This window comes from Perna viridis, chromosome 14 (assembly GCF_037379345.1).
Source record: "Perna viridis isolate PV_CMFRI_1.1 ecotype Kerala chromosome 14, ASM3737934v1, whole genome shotgun sequence".
NCBI classification, from domain to species: domain Eukaryota; kingdom Metazoa; phylum Mollusca; class Bivalvia; order Mytilida; family Mytilidae; genus Perna; species Perna viridis.
In genome coordinates, this window is record NC_142458.1 from 7,612,599 (window position 1) to 7,632,081 (window position 19,483).

The window sequence follows — 19,483 nt, forward strand, 5'->3', positions numbered from 1 at the left end:
CTAATTAACAAAATATTGTCCCTTTCTCCTCCTTTGATTTTGGATTGCCATATAAGTGGGGATATACCTAGCTTGACAATGCATCATCATGTTTGCTTCTTGTAACCTAAAACCCCTCACACACAAAGGTTGAGCAGATATGAATATTTCTGTCTGTCTGTCTAATTAACAAAATATTGTCCCTTTCTCCTCCTTTGATTTTGGATTGCCATATAAGTGGGGATATACCTAGCTTGACAATGCATCATCATGTTTGCTCCTTGTAACCTAAAACCCCTCACACACAAAGGTTGAGCAGATATGAATATTTCTGTCTGTCTGTCTAATTAACAAAATATTGTCCCTTTCTCCTCCTTTGATTTTGGATTGCCATATAAGTGGGGATATACCTAGCTTGACAATGCATCATCATGTTTGCTCCTTGTAACCTAAAACCCCTCACACACAAAGGTTGAGCAGATATGAATATTTCTGTCTGTCTGTCTAATTAACAAAATATTGTCCCTTTCTCCTCCTTTGATTTTCTTCAATTTTTATTAGATTACTATATGAGATTCCTGTCCATGTAAAATTTCTTATGTACATAACAAATATTCAGAATTTCCTCTGAATTATGTGAATATATGTTCAAAATTTTACTTGAAAATGTATTCAAATGGTTAAAAAAAAATATATTGTTAGTGAAATTCGCCAGTTTTCATAAGAAATAAATTTTCACTACAATATTTTTTTCTTTCTCTCGACTATTCACTTTATTAGACATCTGATTAGACATGAGAAAAGAATATATTCCATTTCAATATTAAAAATATTGGGTATTTGATCATCCTAGTTAATAGCATATTTTTCCTTGACAAAAAGACTTTGGGTATTTGGATTTTGGAGAAATAAATCCAATAATTTCATCTACTAAAATCAACCAAATCAAGAAGGATAACTCTTTGTATTTAGACATCCATGAACCACCTCCTTTCTGATTTTTACCAAATTGTAAATATCCCTGCCTGATTGTTATCCAGACTACTCTTTATTTGAGAATGCACTTTGAAGCAGTATCGTTTTACCCCTGATAAATGTAAATACAACCAAAACCCAACAATCGCTTTTTGATTCTTGGCGATCAACACAGGGTATAATTGCTATCAACATGAGTATTATTATGGTATTATTCTCTGTATAAAAAAGTGTTATGAGTTTAAAAGGTATTGTTTAGTAACACTTTGAGGGAGATATGATGTTATCACAAAAATTTCTGTACTCAATTGTGTGATCTGATCAGAACATTGCTTTCCATTGGGGTGGACTTCTGGAATGGAATGCATGACTTGGCTGATTTTATTACTGCTGATTGATAATTGAAAAGTTGATAGGCATATCCAGAAAAGTTGAAAAAAGGGGTTCCAAGCTATTGTTACCCCATTTTGCTCAAATTTCACACAAAATTTGTACAATGGTGAATTAAAGGGGTGGGTGGTGGTGGGATGGGGTTTCTGACCCCCCTCCGAATCCATAATTGTACAAAATGCATGGCTTCTTTGTCCTAATCAGTTTCTGCCTCTTTCTGTCAAGATTACTTCTCGATATGGTGAATATGTCAAAGAGACAACAACCCCACTGGGATGAATAATGTCAACTCAAGGCCACCCCTGGGTCTTAAGTGAACCACCAGGAAACACTCACACCACAAGGGAGGCTGCAGCTGGCCCCAAAACAACTTTATAAACAGGGTACAGTAAAATAGTTGCCCCTATATACTCCAGCAACATGAAAGTAAACTTAAAGTTAAAATGGAAAAATACATACTTAAGCAAATAATTCCTTACTTTGGACGGGGCAATACATGCAGCAGGGTTAAAGTACTTTTGTTTCTGACATGCCAGCTCCATACCACTTATAACCTAAAAAAGGTTATGTCCTCATAGTATGTTATATCAGTCCCAATTATTCCCATTGTCTACTAGAGGAAAATCACAAATCCTCATTAAAGTCTCTTTGAGTATTGTTGAAGTTCTTGAACTTAGGCAAATTACATTTTAAAGGCCCTAAGTCAGAAATTTAGTGACCTAGTCCTATATGACACACTGTATATTTAAGGAATCATTTTTTAGAAGAAGTACAACAAGAATGAAAAATGGCCACTAACAATTAATTCAGAATAGTGAAATTTTTTTTTTCGTGACTGGAAAATTCACATTTTTGTTGTTTAAAGAGTAATTTTTGAGGAAGTTAAACTCTAATATTTTTTTTTGTAGGGATGGGGGGGGGGGTTAAAATTTAGCAAGTTTTGCATCCTGATATCTACTGTGAATATATGATAGTGAAAATTCAGTTTCTGCAGAAAAAAAACACATACAGTTTGTTAAATTAGGTAAAAAAATGTTTATGAATCATACCTATTGACATGTTAGGTAGCAGTCATAAAAAACTGACAGGAAGTGATTCATGTCTATCAAAAACCCTCCGAATTTAATTTTACTTCTATTTCAGAAATTCAGAAAAGGTTATAGACCACATAACCATTCTTAGTTTGTCATTTGGTTTTTTGAACTTTCGAGATAAAAAAATATATAGATTGTAAATAAATTTGGCACTTTGCAGAAGTTATCATTCTTGATTTGGTTTTATTTGGTAGATTTTTGTTGGAGGTAATTGTATGGTTTTCTCAAAAATCCAGATCTAAATGCAGAAATGGCTATCTTTATGTAAAATATAACAAATGTAGACAGAAAAAGCTTCGTTTGTTTGACAGGTTTTTCTACACCATGATTCACCTTTACTTTAGGCATCGATTTAGCAAGACTTTTAAAAAAATTTCAAAAGCACAACAAACCAATGAAAAACTAAGACCGGTTATGTGATCAGTAACTGTTTCTGAACAAGAAATTAAACTGAATTCAGTGGGGTTTTGAAATGCATGAATCACCTTCTTTCTGATCTTTAGGTGAAAGTTGCTACTTAAATAACAAAAGAGGATTGGAAGTATATTCAGTGTACACCGTCACATTTCAAACAATGGTATCCCTTTACTGGTTCCAGAAATATGAATTTATTTTTAAAATACTTTTTCTATTTTCATGATAAATTTTATTTCAGATAATATGAATATTCAACACTCTCTGCTAACAACTGCTCATATATATGTTCTCGTCTGTGCCATTTGAAGTGAAATATATTACACATCAAAGGAGACATTGACACCACTGTCCACTCCATCAGTCCGCTGTAGTCTCTTAGACCAGGTTTTACATTCTACTTTTGAATAACTGGTATAAACTCTAGCAAAACTCTAGCAGTATCAGGTTGCTGTGACCCATAAATAGCTTTATATATGCTGGTGTTGGGTTACTATGACCTGTTAATAACTCAGTAAATCTATATATTGTTAACTATGAAAATATTCAGGTTTCCAATTTCAGTGAACTCTAAATACACTGAATTTGTAACCTGAAACCCATAAATCAGTGCAAAAGCGGTAGCCTTTACAGGTTTCTACAAATTGTCAAAAGTTAATGTTTTATAATGTGAAGTGTCAGAATTTATTAAGGTAAGAAATTTTGATTGTAAATGATGGTTTTAGACTTCTTTTGAAATTTACAAAGGATTGAATTTGTTTTTTTTTTATTTTAGTTAATATGTATGGTAACTAATTATTAGGTTTCTGTTCCGCACAAGTTTTTGTAAGAGTCAGGCAAAATTTATGTACATGTCAAAAACCCTTACTACAACCAGTGACCTATAATTAAAGAGATAAGGAACTTGTTTATTAGCCAATTTGTCTATAAGATTACCATGCGGCAGAGAATGAGATTACCGACCTTTCAACTTATTTATCAAATTTCTTTTTTTCCCTTTTGATGAAATGATCTGAAATAAATTGAAACCATGAAAATAAACATAAAGGTTGTGATAGGTAAATGTGAAAATAACAAATTTAATTTTTGATTATTTTCATTTTCGTAAAAATCGGTGGGTAGGTAACTTGTGTTCAATACTTCTTTTTTGTTTGTTTTGATAGAAAGAAATATGTGGTATAAACATGAAGCTAAGATATTGTAGAATAGGAAACTGAAAGACTTATTTCGCAATTTGTTTTTAGTTGTGATCATCTAAAGTTGAGTTGTCATTGTTGATTAAGTAAGTACAAGATCTCATTTCCCGCTGCATGATAATGTGAGATTTCAGCTAGTTGCAGATCTCTTCAATATACAGATCTATGCTACAAAAGTACATTTGTTTTGTCTTTTTATACAGTCTTTGAACCAATACGTGCAACAATTTGACGGATCGATGACCGTTGACTGATTGATCGCTGACGGATCGATGATCAATGACCGATGACAGATGTGATTTCAGTTCTGTTATACAAAATGACGTTAGATCTGTTTAAAATAAAAATAAATGTAAATATACGCATAATTTAATGTTTAAATCTATAACGTTATTTAAATATATGTAAACTTGACAAAGAAAACAACAAATACCGTAAAATACATTGACCGCTCTGCGGTCACTTGATGCAATCACTAGTTTAATGGATCGGTTTGACGGATCAGTGACTGACCGGAAACTGATCGATGATCAATGACCAATCACAATTTTTGTTGCACGGATCGGTTCAGGTACTGTATGCCATGGTGACAGTCAGGATGTAGGCTTTATGAAAGAGTCAGTTCCCATTTGTATTTTTACAAATTTTTGTAAAGATGCCATAAAGAAATTCGTTCAAAGATTTTATTTCTTTCAGAACATATTTCCTTACAGGTACTAATTATGTTTTGAAAAACTTTTACAATCTACACCTAAAAAAGTAGCGCATGTTTCATATCGGGCTCTGGAATAATTATTAGAAATTATTTCATATCCGAGATAAATTGGCTATTTCTTATTGGTTGAAATTGGTCTTGTGGTATTCATTAATTATACAATAGTTGTCAATATCATGATATTTAGACTGCCAACAGGACAGCGGTATTGACTAAGACAGTGATAATGACCAAGCCATAGTTGAGGTCATTATCGCTGTCGCAGTCAATTCCACTGTCCTACAGGCAGTCTAAATATCATGATAGTGACCAGTTTAACAACTATTATGTTTATTTCATTGAGGAAACTTATCCTCTATTTTTTTCAGAAAGCCATGCATATCGTGTTTCTGCATATTTACATTGACAACTGCTTGACCACGAATGCTTTTTAATAAGTGGATGTAACTCTAAATTCGTAACCAGGCATTACCATGATGTGATAATGCCCACGGTCATTATCACGTTAATATATTGACTGGTAAATCTTTATACTGCAGGTTAATTAATACCACGGGTAAAGGTTTTATCCAATTGAAATGAAATTTTTTACTGATATGAAATAATGTGCATTTAAATGTCAAGTACACTTTACAATATGATAATGCCTAGGGCATTATCACACAACAATGCCTAGGGCATTATCACACAACAATGCCTGTTTCAGATCTTCAATGAAATAAACACAAAAGAGAGGGCATTGTCAACAAATAGCCTGCTTTGGGAAATGATATTCCCTTTAACATTGAATGCCAAGGCATTAATACCAGAAATAGTGTATTTGTCCCTGTGCCCGTCGATCACAAGGATTTTTTTCAGAAAATTTTCAGAACTTCTGCCATTACACCATATAGGTGTAAATATCCCTTTTTTCTGTGGGAGCCTCTTGATATTTTATCACAAATTCCATAATCACCTGCTGCTATGCCCATCTCCCATCAAGAGCTTATATACCCCCCCCCCTTTTCCACTTTAAAATTTTTGGTATTTCTGTATTTCATCAGTCATAATGGACAAAAAAGGTGAAGTCATGAAGCTCGAAAGTGACATGTTGAATTATGGACCAAAATAACAGTTTTTTTTTAAAACTCCTATCTATTGTACTGTATGAAAATAAACTCTCACAAATTTTAGTATAGTTTTGTTTAAAAAAAGTTGATGGCTAAAATATGTTGTGAAACTGAGGCTATGTCAAATCTCCCTCTTTCCAAAATTTTAAGGGGGGTATCTTCCAACGGTTAACACCTATGTTACCCCAAATGTTAAAATGATAAACCTTTCCCTCCCTCATCCCGTACTACCTTCACAGAAAAAGGAAAGGACTTTAAGAGTCAAATTCTTTACATTGTAGATTTTTTCTTTCAGTTTTGTAATATATTACAGTGCATTGAACTCAGTTACATTAGCTCTTTGATGTGGAAAATTTACTGGCGTAATGTAAGGTTGCATAACTAGGATTTGGTTTAAGGCCAAGTAATATATTTTCTATGTTCATGGTAATATTTTGTTATTTAAAGGTTAAATTTGAATTCATTGTTTGAACAAACCCAAACCACAAAAAGTTGAAACTTATTAATAGTATCCTGTGAACAATATTTCTTCCGAAGTATATCACATTAGTCATTTAAAGTGTCATATGGGTTTTTGTTGTTCTTGTTGGTATGCCTGAGGTTCAGTCTGAGGTTCAGACTGTAACACATACAGAAAAAATACATATTAGTATCTAAGGTATATTCAGCCTAAATAGACTTGATGGACAGATCATCAGTTACATTTCATGTTCTATCAGATGGACAAGTGGATTTTTGTTGGCCTTGTCTGTATACATGAGACTCAGTATGAGGTTCAACCTGTAAAAGATATACAGAAAAAAACCATATTAGCATCTAAGGTAGGGGTATGTACAGCCTAAGTGGACTTGATGGACAAATATGAGATATGATATCATCAGTTACATTTCACATTCTATCAGATGGACAAATGGATTGTTGTTTGCCTTGTCTGTATGCATGAGATTCAGTATGAGGTTCAACCTGTAAAAGATATACAGAAAAAAAAAACATATTTGCATCTAAGGTAGGGGTATGTACAGCCTAAGTGGACTTGATGGACAGATATGTGACATGATATCATTAGTTATATTTTACGTCCTATCAGATGGGCAACCTACCCAAGTGGAAGGTTACTGTGAAAGTACTTTAATTCATGGATACTAATTTTCATGGATCAGGGAAGAAACACAAGTTTGTGGATTCTTGAGGATTCATGGTTTGAATTTTTTTCAGTGTACACATCAATGGGAATCTCTTATTCGTTTGGAACTGAATTTTGTTTTTTTGGTCTACCCACGAAACCTACGAAAATTGGTACCCAACAAACAATAGTACTTCAACAGTATTTGATTTTACCCACTTACAATGTATTGAGTGACACTTGTAGAGCAGGATATACTTACCTTTCTGAAGCACTTGATGTTACTCCTGTTTTTTTTTTTTTGTGAAAGATCATTTTGCATATGCTGTAGCTTTTCTCCTTTAGTTTTATACATACATTGTGTTCTTGTTATTGTATTTTATTCTGATGTCTTTATTGTCTCTGTTTTCTGTTTTCTGTTTTCACGTTGAATGAATTGTCTTTCTGTTGTGTTTCTGCAGTATATTGTTGGTAACATTTATCAATGTCTGCATCAAGAAATACATTGAAATTTTCTAAACCAAAACCCTGAATGAATTGAAAACCTGTCTAAACCAAACCCTGAATAATCTGATAATCTGTCTAAACCAAAGCTGAATAATCTGCAATCCTGTCTGAACCAAACTCTGTATAATCTGAAAACCTGTCTGCATCAGACACTTCATCTCATTTTAAATGTATTTTTAATCATGCTACATGTAAACCAACCACCTGTCTAAACCAAACTCTTGTCTAAACCAAACAATTTCTAGGTGAAACACCTGTCTAAACCAAACAATTGTCTAAGCCAAACAGTTGTCTAATCCAAACACCTGTCTAAACCAAACATTTGTCTAAACCAAACAGGTTTTTAAGTCCTAAAAGGGTTTGGACTGGGCAGGTTTTACCGTATTATAAAGACTTTAATGAAACCAATAAAACTAGTTTTAGATTATTCTTCTAGATTATTTGATTTGATTTCCCGATGGCTACCCACTTAGTGCAGTTATGTGTTAAAGTGCATTGATTGGCGACAAAATAGCCTCTGATGTGTAAAATATACTAGTACAGTTTTGTAGTTACATAACTAAAGATATTGGAAAAAGGCTATGCAAATAATTTTTGTGTTTAACAAGTTTTTATTCATCCATCTTTAACAGGGTGTATACAATTTGTTATGTTTGCCTGTCTTGTTAAGATCTGATGCTCCGTATAAATTGTGGGAGAAATGCCTTATTATTTGACCAATTGTAACCACTTTGTAGAAATGATCAAGAAGAGCCTTCTGCTTTTAACAATTGATGAACAAAAATTATAGGAATTGTTAATGGCAAATGACCTCAGTGAATGATTCAGTTTTAAGTTCCTTGGGTGACAGTGGCTACACCATATAAGTACCATTCTGTGTAAGAATCAGGTAATGGGTGGCACATCATTTTTCTCAATTTGATCTTTTTTCCGGCTAATATATTCAATACATCTACTTAACAACTGAAAAGCTATTTAAATTAATCCTGGGGCATCATTGACATAGATATTCTTTTACTGGTTATATAGGAAAAAAAGTATGGGAAAATTTTCCAGCCATTTTTCCATTTTAAGTGCATTTCAACTAAATTTGACCTATCAATATCCTAAAAAGGCAGACCTTACAAACACTTTGATGGTTATTTTCTGGAGGTTATGAGGTATAAATACTCAAATAATGCAATAAAATTTCTGCGTTTTTTTTTTTTTTTTTTGGCTTCATGTGTCACACTTAATATGCATTTTGCCTTATTCTTAGACAGAGAAGTTCTTAAATATTTATTTTGTTAGAAATCTTGTTGTTTTCACTGTGATACTCAGGGTGTATATGTTAGGCTGCCAAGAGCCTCTTGTTTATTTTGCACCTTGCCAAGTCAGACAAAATGTACTTTACCTGAAATAAATCAAGGGGAGATAATCTACATTATTTATTTTATTTGTGATTTCTCCCTTAACAATCTTTTTTTTCAATATGCTACATTTCACCACTTAGACATGTTTGAATAAAAGATACTGACATACTCAAATAAATCTTAAGTAACAATCTGAACACATTTGTTATTACACTTTAATCCAAGTGAAACCCAGGGGAGGTAATTGTCTTCTTCATTATAATATGTTTACTTCCTCTTGGTTTCAGTCTTGTATTCTTTGCCCCATAGGCTTCTATAGTATACCTTAAATTTTCATGATTTTTTAATAAAAATAGACAAGGAGTTTCAATCTTACTTTCCACCATGTTTTTCAATTAAGGAAATGTCAAAAATAATTTTAGGTCCATTCTAGAAAAAAGGCACAAACTTTGGTACAGTAGGACAGGTCAAACTAAAAATGACTTTTTCTACTTTCACTTGTATTTTGAGATCATAAAATAGACCCGTTTTCTAAAGTATTATTTTTCATGGAAATACTGTTTTTCCTCAAAAACAAGTTTTTTGTGTCGTAGCTTGATATTTACCATGTACTTTTGATGAAAAATGATAGTCATTTGCCAAAAAAAAAACAGGAAAAGGCAAAAAGGGAGGGCACTATATTTTTTAGCCTCCTTGTTTTGATGTACACCCAATCAGGAATATGTAATACAAGACTGATACCTCTTGTTGGCAGATTGTTGTAGGTGAAATAAAGACATGGTTTTATTCTACTGGATAATTAGAGTGGAGCTGTACTGCTGTACTTCTAGTACCTTGTCTCTCAGTCCAACCCTCTGTCTGCAATATTTTTTTCTGTAACAGATTTCTCAGCTTCTATTGGAAGGAATGTTTAGATATTTGGTGTTTCAGCATGATGGCTTTTACTATTTTCTTCTATACAAGTATGACCAGAAATCATTGAGTTGAGGTATTCTAGAAGTCATAGAGTACAACATCTTATTTTCAAATTTGTATTGAATTTGGTGGCAATCATATAAAATTCAAAACCACAGTTCATCTGTCTGATTATAAAGCATGCAGTGTTAATTGAAAATTAATTTACAGAAATGATATATTTTTTCCCTTCTCTTTAATAATGCACTTGCATTGTTAGTCATTCTCAGTCAGTTAACAATTCTTCTACTACATTTTATCATCTGGAATCCTACTCTCAGAGCTTCTATGAACACTGGCATATTGCTGTAAAATCTGGTATGTGTGCTTACCTTCTTTTTTTGGTCTGGTTTTGTTTTGGAATGGATTGGCCTTGAAAGATGAATTAACCAGCCATGTTCATTTCAGATTGGTCAAACCAAATCTAGATCTTGTTTTAGAGTATGCCATTTTTTTACAATTGTTTCATGAGCTTGTTTATGTATTCATGTCTTTGTTTTTGCTCATGTCATTACGATATGTATAATTTTCTTGATGGTATCAGCTAGTGAATGACATTTTTGTTTTTCTAGTGAATTTCACTGAGAAAATTTTATTTAGTACAACTCCTGAAAAATGTCAACCAGACCTCATGTCTGTGTTAAGGCATGCTTGATTTGTCTGCAAATGTTGTCATACAATATATATTATTTTGCTGAAGGAAATTGTTTGTTTTAACAATCTGTTAGTCAGACACCAGATTTATCAATAAGTTTTGTTGAAGGAATGTTGTATTTGACTGTTCATCAGTTCTATTAAGTAGCACTCTACCTAAGAATCATGCAAAATGTGATTCATGGTTGGAAAGCCTACATATTTTTATTTTTGATATTTTGTTAAAATTGTTATAGTATACAACCCCTGCTATTAGAAGATAAAAATTATATAGAAGGTACTGTAGAATTCATAACTAAGGGAGATAACTCTGTAAATGACAGTAAAATACAATAGAAACTATTGTATTTTCAATGTAGATTATCTCCTAAGAGCAGACAGATTGGAATGAATATATACACATTTCATAGTATAGACCCATAAAACAACCTAATCACAAAAATAAAAATATGTAGCCTTTTTTGAGGTGTATCACATTTTGCAGAATTTGCATGATTCTTACAAACACTGCTACTTAAAAGGCTTTGCTGAATAAGATGTGGGATTTGAGGGCTGTTGTCTGCTACTTAATTTTTAGTTTGATTAAGTTTTACAGCAAATAAAATAATTAACTTCAGGGAATACAGATTAAATGACTCTTACCTGATAAAATGTCTTAGATTGTTAAGTGTCAGTCCCTAAAAGAATCAGGCAGTCGGTGAAACATGGTATGAAAAAACCCATCATTTTGATAATATAATTTGACTATTTGCACCATCAGAATCAAGGAAAACAGACAAGATTTGCTATATCATGCTGGACCATTGAGTTACAATTTCATTGAAATGTACTGAAAATGAACATTTCAAGGGCAGTTAACTCCGACAAAAACCTCATTTTTCTAAGATTCTATTGAAAAATTTCTGCACAAAGCCAGTGATGCAGAGATCAAATAATGGTCTTTACTTATTGATTTTCAGGATGGGATAGTTATTTGATCAAGGGAAAACCACTTTGTCCCTTGGACATCATTATTGTATGGGCTATAAAACACATTATGTTTCTACTAGTGATCACTTTTCTGCACTGAATACATGATTTAATTTAAAACACATTGTTTTTATTGCAATCATCATATTTATAACTTGAAATGAAGTTTATGAGGAGACTGGTATGTTTCTTTTCTATTTTTTTTACATTTTATTAACAACAAGCATATTGTATTTTATCTTTGTGTCAAATATTCATTTTTAGTTTTTGAAGTGTTTGTATTTTATTTTTGACGAGACCTCCCAAAATTTAATTATAGTTTTAACTACATTTCAAAAACATAATTATTGTATAAATATGAAAAGTACAAAACATACATGTTTACTTTTAAATGGGAAAATACATGTACTTTAAAATATAAATGCAATTGTTATTTCTTATCTGTTTTTAAAACACTTGATTTTTGGTTAATTATTATAACCCTCAATGATGCTGCAAATTGATGATGTTTTTGACGTCCGTCCGTCTGGCCCCTTTTTTCATCACAATTCCTCTCTAACTACTGAACAGAATTACAACTTGTAGGGAGACAATATGCAGTTGTGCATATTACAAGGAAATTCCTATCTTTCAAATTTGTGAGAGTTATGTCCCCTTGAACTTGTTTTCCTGAAATGCACTACTTAAAAATCTTTTTTAATGTAAAAGTCGTCACACCATGCAGTCATAGATGTCCAAATTGCCAATTGACCTATTTACATCACTAGTTTATGAAAGTCTACAACCTTAATCACCCCCCAAAATGATGGACAAGGGTTATATAAGTAACCTCCCATTGTTCTTGGAATTTTTTTATGGAACTAAAAACAGACAAATGATATAAGAAAATTTTGAAATTGTCTTATATCAGATAAATGGTAATTTTGAATACCACCTCAATCCCCTGAACATTATCATTGTATGCACTGTAACAAGGGAAGACCAACTCTATTCCTGAACATCATCATTGTATATGCTATAATTATAAGAAAAGAACTGCATTTAAAATTTTCTTCCTGAAAGGCAGATGTTTGGAAATTGAATATTACGTAATTTGAAATTGAATTTATTACAAGTATTTTCCCTTTAAGGATGCATCTCAAACAAGGAAAAACTTCTGAATTATTTGTTTTTCTTCCCTTTATACTTCAGATGAAATTATCAGGTAAATTATTTATGATTAACTTGAATTCTTTTGGTGACCGAATTTATATTTCATTTCAGATACAGTATGAAGGGAATACAGTTCTTTGTGATTTGCCAGGTGTGTTTAGTGACGTTTATATTCTGTGTGATAGCTCAAAGACCACGGTACAAAGAGGACTTTTATGGAAAAAGGACAAGTAAAAAGAAGAAAAGTGACAAACCAAATATTATTGTGGTTCTTACTGATGATCAGGATGAAGTATTAGGTAAGTGGTAATAGTTATCTTCCTATAATTGTGAGTTATGTCCCCTTATCTTGTACCTTTCCCTTACCATTTTTGTTTCATAAGAATTTGAGTTCATGTAGAAATACCTGTTCTGTAAACATATTAATTTTGTTTTGATTATTTTGTCAAGTGAATATAATTGTTGATATAAATTTTTTGTTTTCCAAAAATTAATAAACGTTTTATAGTGTTAAAAATCAATCCACCGAAAAAATAGCAAAAACTAGCACAATGAAAACATTCCAGTGGATGCTTACCCTACCAGTGCACCTGGTTCATGCTCCCAGTTTTTAGTAGAGTCCGAGTTGCTCTTTTAATTTTGTTACTTTGTATGTATGATTTTAGTTATTTCATGTTCTTTGTTGTGTATGTCTATTTTCTATGTCTTGTCTTTGTCCCTGGAATGCATTCTTTTGATTACCGCTATTACCTTGGTTCCCTTGATTACTCCTGCATTTACAGTAGCAGGCTGAGACCTACACCTACAATGAAAGGGGTTGGAATTCTTTCCTTCCTGCAATTGCATCATCAGAATATTTCGTGCCAGACAACCTTTAGCATTAAGCTCTATTAGTTCAGCTGAATGTTTTCATTAAGTATATTTTTATTAAGCTAAAGCTAGTGGATATTGAATTTGATTTATACATACTTCTGTTTAGCATTTCATCAACAAGGCTCTTTATTATGAATTAGCTAAGAAAATCTTTTTAGCAGACTGAGTTATTTCCCTTGAGTGAAGAAATTCTTTGAAGATTGTTTCCTACAAAATGTGCTTATATTATATCAGGTGTGCCATCATAATTTTGTTTGCATTTTTATTACACAATATAACTGAACCTTAGTTTTTGGAAAGGGATCTTGCGATAAGTAACATTTGCAAAAATCATTTGTTCTTGGGTGTATATAGAATGATCTTAGTACAGAATCATTGTTAATTCATTAATTAAATGTTGATGAAACTGAAAAGGAACAAAAATATTTATTTTATTTGTGTTTCTGTTTTTAACATATGTTATTTCATTTGGTTAAACAATTAATGGATAGTTGTAAAATTAGCAAGTGTGTGGGTTTTAAAGTTTATAGACATAGTATTAATTACCTATACCTACCTGCCTAGTCCCTTGTTGCACCTGGAGGCACATAGGATAAAAAGTAGCCTTTATTATGTCCCTTTTTTGTGGTCTCTTGTAGTTCACCCCAGGTCATTCCCATCTCTTTCATTTCTGCTTCAACAGTCTACCTCCTGATGGTCTTTGGGTAACCATGCTTTCTTTTTCCTTATGGAGTCCATTTAAGAACCTCTCAAGTGATGTTGCTTGTAGTTTCCTTCAGAACATAGCCACTCTTTGGCAACATGGCTAATCTATGGCAATATGGCCAATCTATGGCAACTTGGTTAATCTATGGCCAGCATTAATGCATGGGATTTAAAAAGTAACAAATTGAAAAGATTGTAGATTTAAGATCAAGGTCATGATACAGACAAAGGTCAACATTAGAAGGATTCTATATTTAGAATGATTGAATTTAGTACAAGTCTTTGTAAGAATCGGGCAAAATGGAAAAAAATCTTAAACATGCAAGTCAAAACCCACTGAGCTAGCAAATATATATTAATGAAGACTTCTCTTTTAATATTACCATTTCTTAGTCTCTGTCACTAGATTTTTAGGGATTTTTTCTTTGTTTCTGTGAGCTATCATATTAAAAATGTAGCTCATTGAGTCAGACTAGAACTAAGCAGGGTCTACTCAAACGTTTTCATCTTGGAATACATGAAATTCGTGCCGTAGGATGTTAAAACTTCAATCAATCAATAAATCTGGATTCAATTAACCACAAAATTTTAATCACTAATTATTTGAGAAGAAAGTCCTTTATCAATATAAGACCATCTCAAGAGAGAAAAAACTAATAAAGTTGCTGAACTATATGGTTGCATTTATAAATTTGGATATACAGTCAATTAAAGTGAAATCTGTCTAAACAGAATCAAAAATAAACCAAAAACCTGCCTAAACAGAACCCAGAATAAACCAAAAACCTGTCTAAACTGAACCCTGAATAAACCAAATGAGCCAAAAACCTGTCTAAACAGAACCCCAAATAAACCAAAAACCTGTCTATACAGAACACTGAATGAACCCAAAACCTGTTTAAATAGAACCTTGAATAAACCAAAAACCTGTCTATACAGAACCCCAAATAAACCCAAACCTGTTTAAATAGAACATTGAATAAACCAAATACCTGTCCAAACCAGATCCTTCATATTAATTAAAATGTATTTTGAGCCTTGATAAACTGAACACCTGCCTAAACCAATCAAATTCTTCAGTCCAAAGGATTTCAGTTAGGACAGGTTTGGCTGTGTATCTACCTTGCTTTGTCAGCACATCATGATGTCACTGTTCAGACAGGTCCTGTATCCATTTCATCAATCTTTTGTTTGAAACAGGCTATATCAGGCTACAATCTGTGTTGGTATTTAGTCTTCACTGACAATTCAGACATTTCTCATTTGTTTGTTATGTTATTTTAATGAAAAAAGATAAAAGTATCTAAGATCAAACCTTTTATCTGTGAATGGTAGTCAACTTGTTAACAGAACGACCTGTACTTCTAAAGGGCCTGTTCTTGACTATGGGATGGTTAAGTAGAATGGAGTAATGATTTGGGAAAAAAAAAAAAATTAAACCGTTTAACACTTTTAAAATTATGAATTGTAGACAACTTGTGTTTTTTAGGTAAGCTTTATGTCTAAAGGGCCAGTTCTTGTATATGGGATGGTTTATTGTAATGGACTAATTGTTTTGAAAAAAATTAAGGAAAGAAATCAGTCTTTTGATTAAACTTTTAAAACCTTTTTTATATTGTGAATGGTAGTCAACTTTATATTTCTAAAGGGCCTATTCTTGTGTATGGGGTGGTATATTGGATTGTGGACTAGTGATTTAAAATAAATGAAGAAAACAACTCATTTTTATTACATAAACCTTCATGTTTACTTGTAGTCAGTCAGAAAGGATATGTTTAGTGGAATACTGTAAATGTTTTAATTTTTGCTGTGTACTTATTTTCGCTATTTTCATTTTGGACTGGAAAGAGCAAAAACAGTACATACGATATTGTTTTTCTATCAATGTGGGACTAATAACTTTTTTAAACTTTGAAAATTGATACCAGTGAATATGGTTACTTGATAGAATCCGCAAAAATTAGCAACTGCAATAATCAATACATTTATAGAATACTGATGAATTTTGTTGTTTGTAATTATACTTTATGGAATTAGAATTCCTTTTTAATTGTAAAGGCTGTGTTAGTGCATATGAAATGATTAGTTGGAAGGGATTTGTGTTTGGAATATTCTGTAATTTGAATGAACAAAAATGTATGCCAGAGTTTACTTGTGCTAACTCTAGGAGACAAATTCTTATTCAATAGTAGACATCTACTGTAGTCCTTGCTTTCTTCTATATTGGACATCTTAAAGTACAAAACATGAAGTAGTATGCATCTTATACCCCCTGTTGTACAGGAAATTGAAATCAGGCATTTTAAGCACAATACCCAGAGAATGGATATAGTGGATATGTCAAAGAGACAACGACCCCTGTGAAATAATAAAAAAAATGTCAGTTCAATGTCACCTTTAGGTCTTCAATGAATGATGAGGAAACCTTCACACCACAGGGTAGGCTGGCTGCAGCTGGCCCCAAAACAGCATTAGACTTAAGTACTGTGAAAAAGTTGCAGCAACATAAAAGTAAAATGAAAGTGAAAACAAAACACTACATACAGAGGTCATACATGCCCTATCTATTCAAAGCAACATACTTAATTTGAAATCAATCCACCCATTGGGAAATAAGATAATTGCAACAAAATTTTTGCAAAGGTATGAACAGAATGACGGACAGATAAGGAGATTTCGATCATTGCGTGTAGGTAGAAAACAACTCTTTTATCTGAAAAGCAGCAATTTTGAACATTTTGAATAAAAAATTATGACTCTGACTAAGAGATTAATCTCAAAGATATCATTTACTGAATTTAATAAGAAAACTAGACAGTGTTTTAGTTTCAATTAAGGTTCAGAAAGTACAAACACGAAACTATTTTTATTACTGATACCGAATATCTATGTCAACAAGTTTTTCATGCAATGTTTTCACTGAATTTATTTAGAAGATGTGGAATTACTTCAAAGTTTTCAATTGCTTAAAAAACCTTAAAACGTATAGAAGGTCATTTTGGGTTAACTATATATGTCAAGTATGAGTTAAACTGGTAGGTTAATGTGTAATACTTGTGAAGGGTATGTTATATAACATGGAGTGGCTTTATGGATTGGATTCAGAGCAGGTCTATTAGTCATTTGACTCTGTCAGTCCATTCATCATGTTTAGAGATTACATATTATTCCAACTTTGCACAGACTTTTGAAGTTGTGCATCTCTTATTATGGACAAATTGGACAATTGCTTTTTTGCAAGTGGATTGTTGATATGTTAAATAATATAATACAGATGTCTTAATAAGCACATGATCTGAGGAGGTATTTCTTGTGAAAGTACTTTTCTTCGTGGATACCAATTTTCATGATTTAGGAAAAAACCTACCAGTTCATAGATTCTTGAGTTCATTGATTTAATAACTCTATCGTACAATTGAATGGGAAATTTTTCATTTCTTTAGGAACCTAATTTCATGGTTTACAAAACTCATAAAAAATCACAAAAGTTGGTACCCCACTGTCAATAATACTTCCTAAGTATATGGACTGATAACAAACATGAAAAAATATAGACCCAGAAGCACCAACATAACAATCTATACCATGAAACCTGTCTAAACAGAACCACTTTTGGATTTCAGAATTGGTTTGGTTTAGACAGGTGTTCTGTTTACTAAGGTTTAAAATACATTTGTATTAAATTTAAGGAACTTGAAGTTTATCTGGTTTAGACAGGTTTTTGGATTAGTCAGGGTTTTTAGACAGGTTTTAGCTTAGTCAGGGTTTGGTTTAGACAGGTTTTGGATTAGTCAGTATCTGGTTTAGACAGGTTTTTGGATTAATCATGGTCTTGTTTATACAGGTTTTTGGATTAGTCAGGTTCTGATTTAGACAGGTTTTTGGATTTGTCAGTGTCTGGTTTAGAAGGTTTCATTGTAATCTGAAAATCAATATGAAAAAATTAATAAAAAATGATTTGTACTTTTGATCAAAAGTGTCAGTGTGCAGAAAAGTAGTCAACCCCCCACCCCACCCCCATTAAAACAAAACAAAGCTAAGAGAATCTTTTTTTTTGTCTAGGAAACAGAAAAAAACATGTTGATTGTTGAACTGGAATCTCTTGTTATATAAAGAATTCAATTTTTTTGTATTTACCATACTTAAACTTAAAATCAGAGTACAAAGAATTCAGATTTCAAACTGATTGAAATAATCAAAGAATCTTCACATCAAATAACTACTTGAAATAAAGTGAAACATTTTTGAAGAGCAAAACATTTAATCTACCACTAGATAATTTCTCTGTTTTCATTAATGTTGTTATAGATAGTTTAAGTTTCATTTCATTCCAGATACAAATATTTAAAACGTTCTATGAGTACTTTATTTCTAGTCAGAATCTTGTCAAAGTTATGAATTGAGAACTGAAAAACTTGAATGTGGTGTCAGTATTTGTCCCAACTATTCAAGGTTTGACCTCTATGGTCATTTGAAGCTGTCTGCCCTATCGAATATTTTATTGTGGGCATGTAGCCAGGTGAGTTGAAGGAATTATGATGACTCCTCATCTGGAAGCAAAAAAGCATTAAAATTGTCAAAACTAGCTTAAAATTGATTAAGCACAATTAAAGCAAAGACAATTTCCAACAATTTTCCAATGTTTCTGCAAATTTATAAACTCAAAACTCCTTCAGCTATCCTAGTTATATCAAACCATGAAAAACCCTACCTAAGAATGAAAGAGTACTCACTGTATAAAGATATCCAATTTTTATCAAACCATGAAAGACCCTACCTAAGAATGAAAGAGTTCTCACTGTATAAAGATATCCAATTTTTATCAAACCTTAAGAATGCATTTAGAATGCTATATCGCATACCCTATATCACAACCCTAGACCTACATCGCATACCCTATATCACACCTCTATACCTATATCGGATACCCTATATCACACCTCTATACCTATATCGGACACCCTATATCACACCTCTATACCTATATCACATACCTTATGTCACACCCCTAGACTTATATCGGATACCCTATATCACACCTCTATACCTATATCGCATGCCCTATATCACAATCCTAGACCTATATCGCATACCCTATATCTCACCTCTAGACCTATATCGCATAACCTATATTACAACCCTAGACCCATATTGCATACCTTGTATTGCACCCCTTCACAAACCATTCCTGATGTATGGTTAAAACATATGATATGATGAACATGACGTGTTCAGATCTGTATCACACTGTGGGTCGGTTGTCCTTGACATGATATAGGAGTTTGATACAGCATGTGATACAGATTTTGACATGTAATATTC

At 32.3% G+C, this 19,483-nt stretch overlaps 1 protein-coding gene across 7 annotated transcripts in view; it reads left to right on the top strand.

The window, feature by feature from the left end:
• Positions 1–19,483, top strand: part of LOC148597989 (extracellular sulfatase Sulf-1-like) — a 95,612-nt gene that overhangs the window by 48,191 nt on the left and 27,938 nt on the right. For 6 of the 7 annotated variants that reach the window (XM_088561154.1, XM_088561155.1, XM_088561151.1 and 3 more), the window contains one exon: positions 12,695–12,882. In XM_088561154.1, coding sequence (XP_088417280.1) covers positions 12,702–12,882 — 181 coding nt within the window. In that variant the 5' untranslated portion in view covers positions 12,695–12,701. Of the gene's footprint in view, positions 1–3,520; positions 3,545–12,694; positions 12,883–19,483 lie in introns of those variants that run through there. The other variant, XM_088561150.1, reaches the window with a different exon arrangement.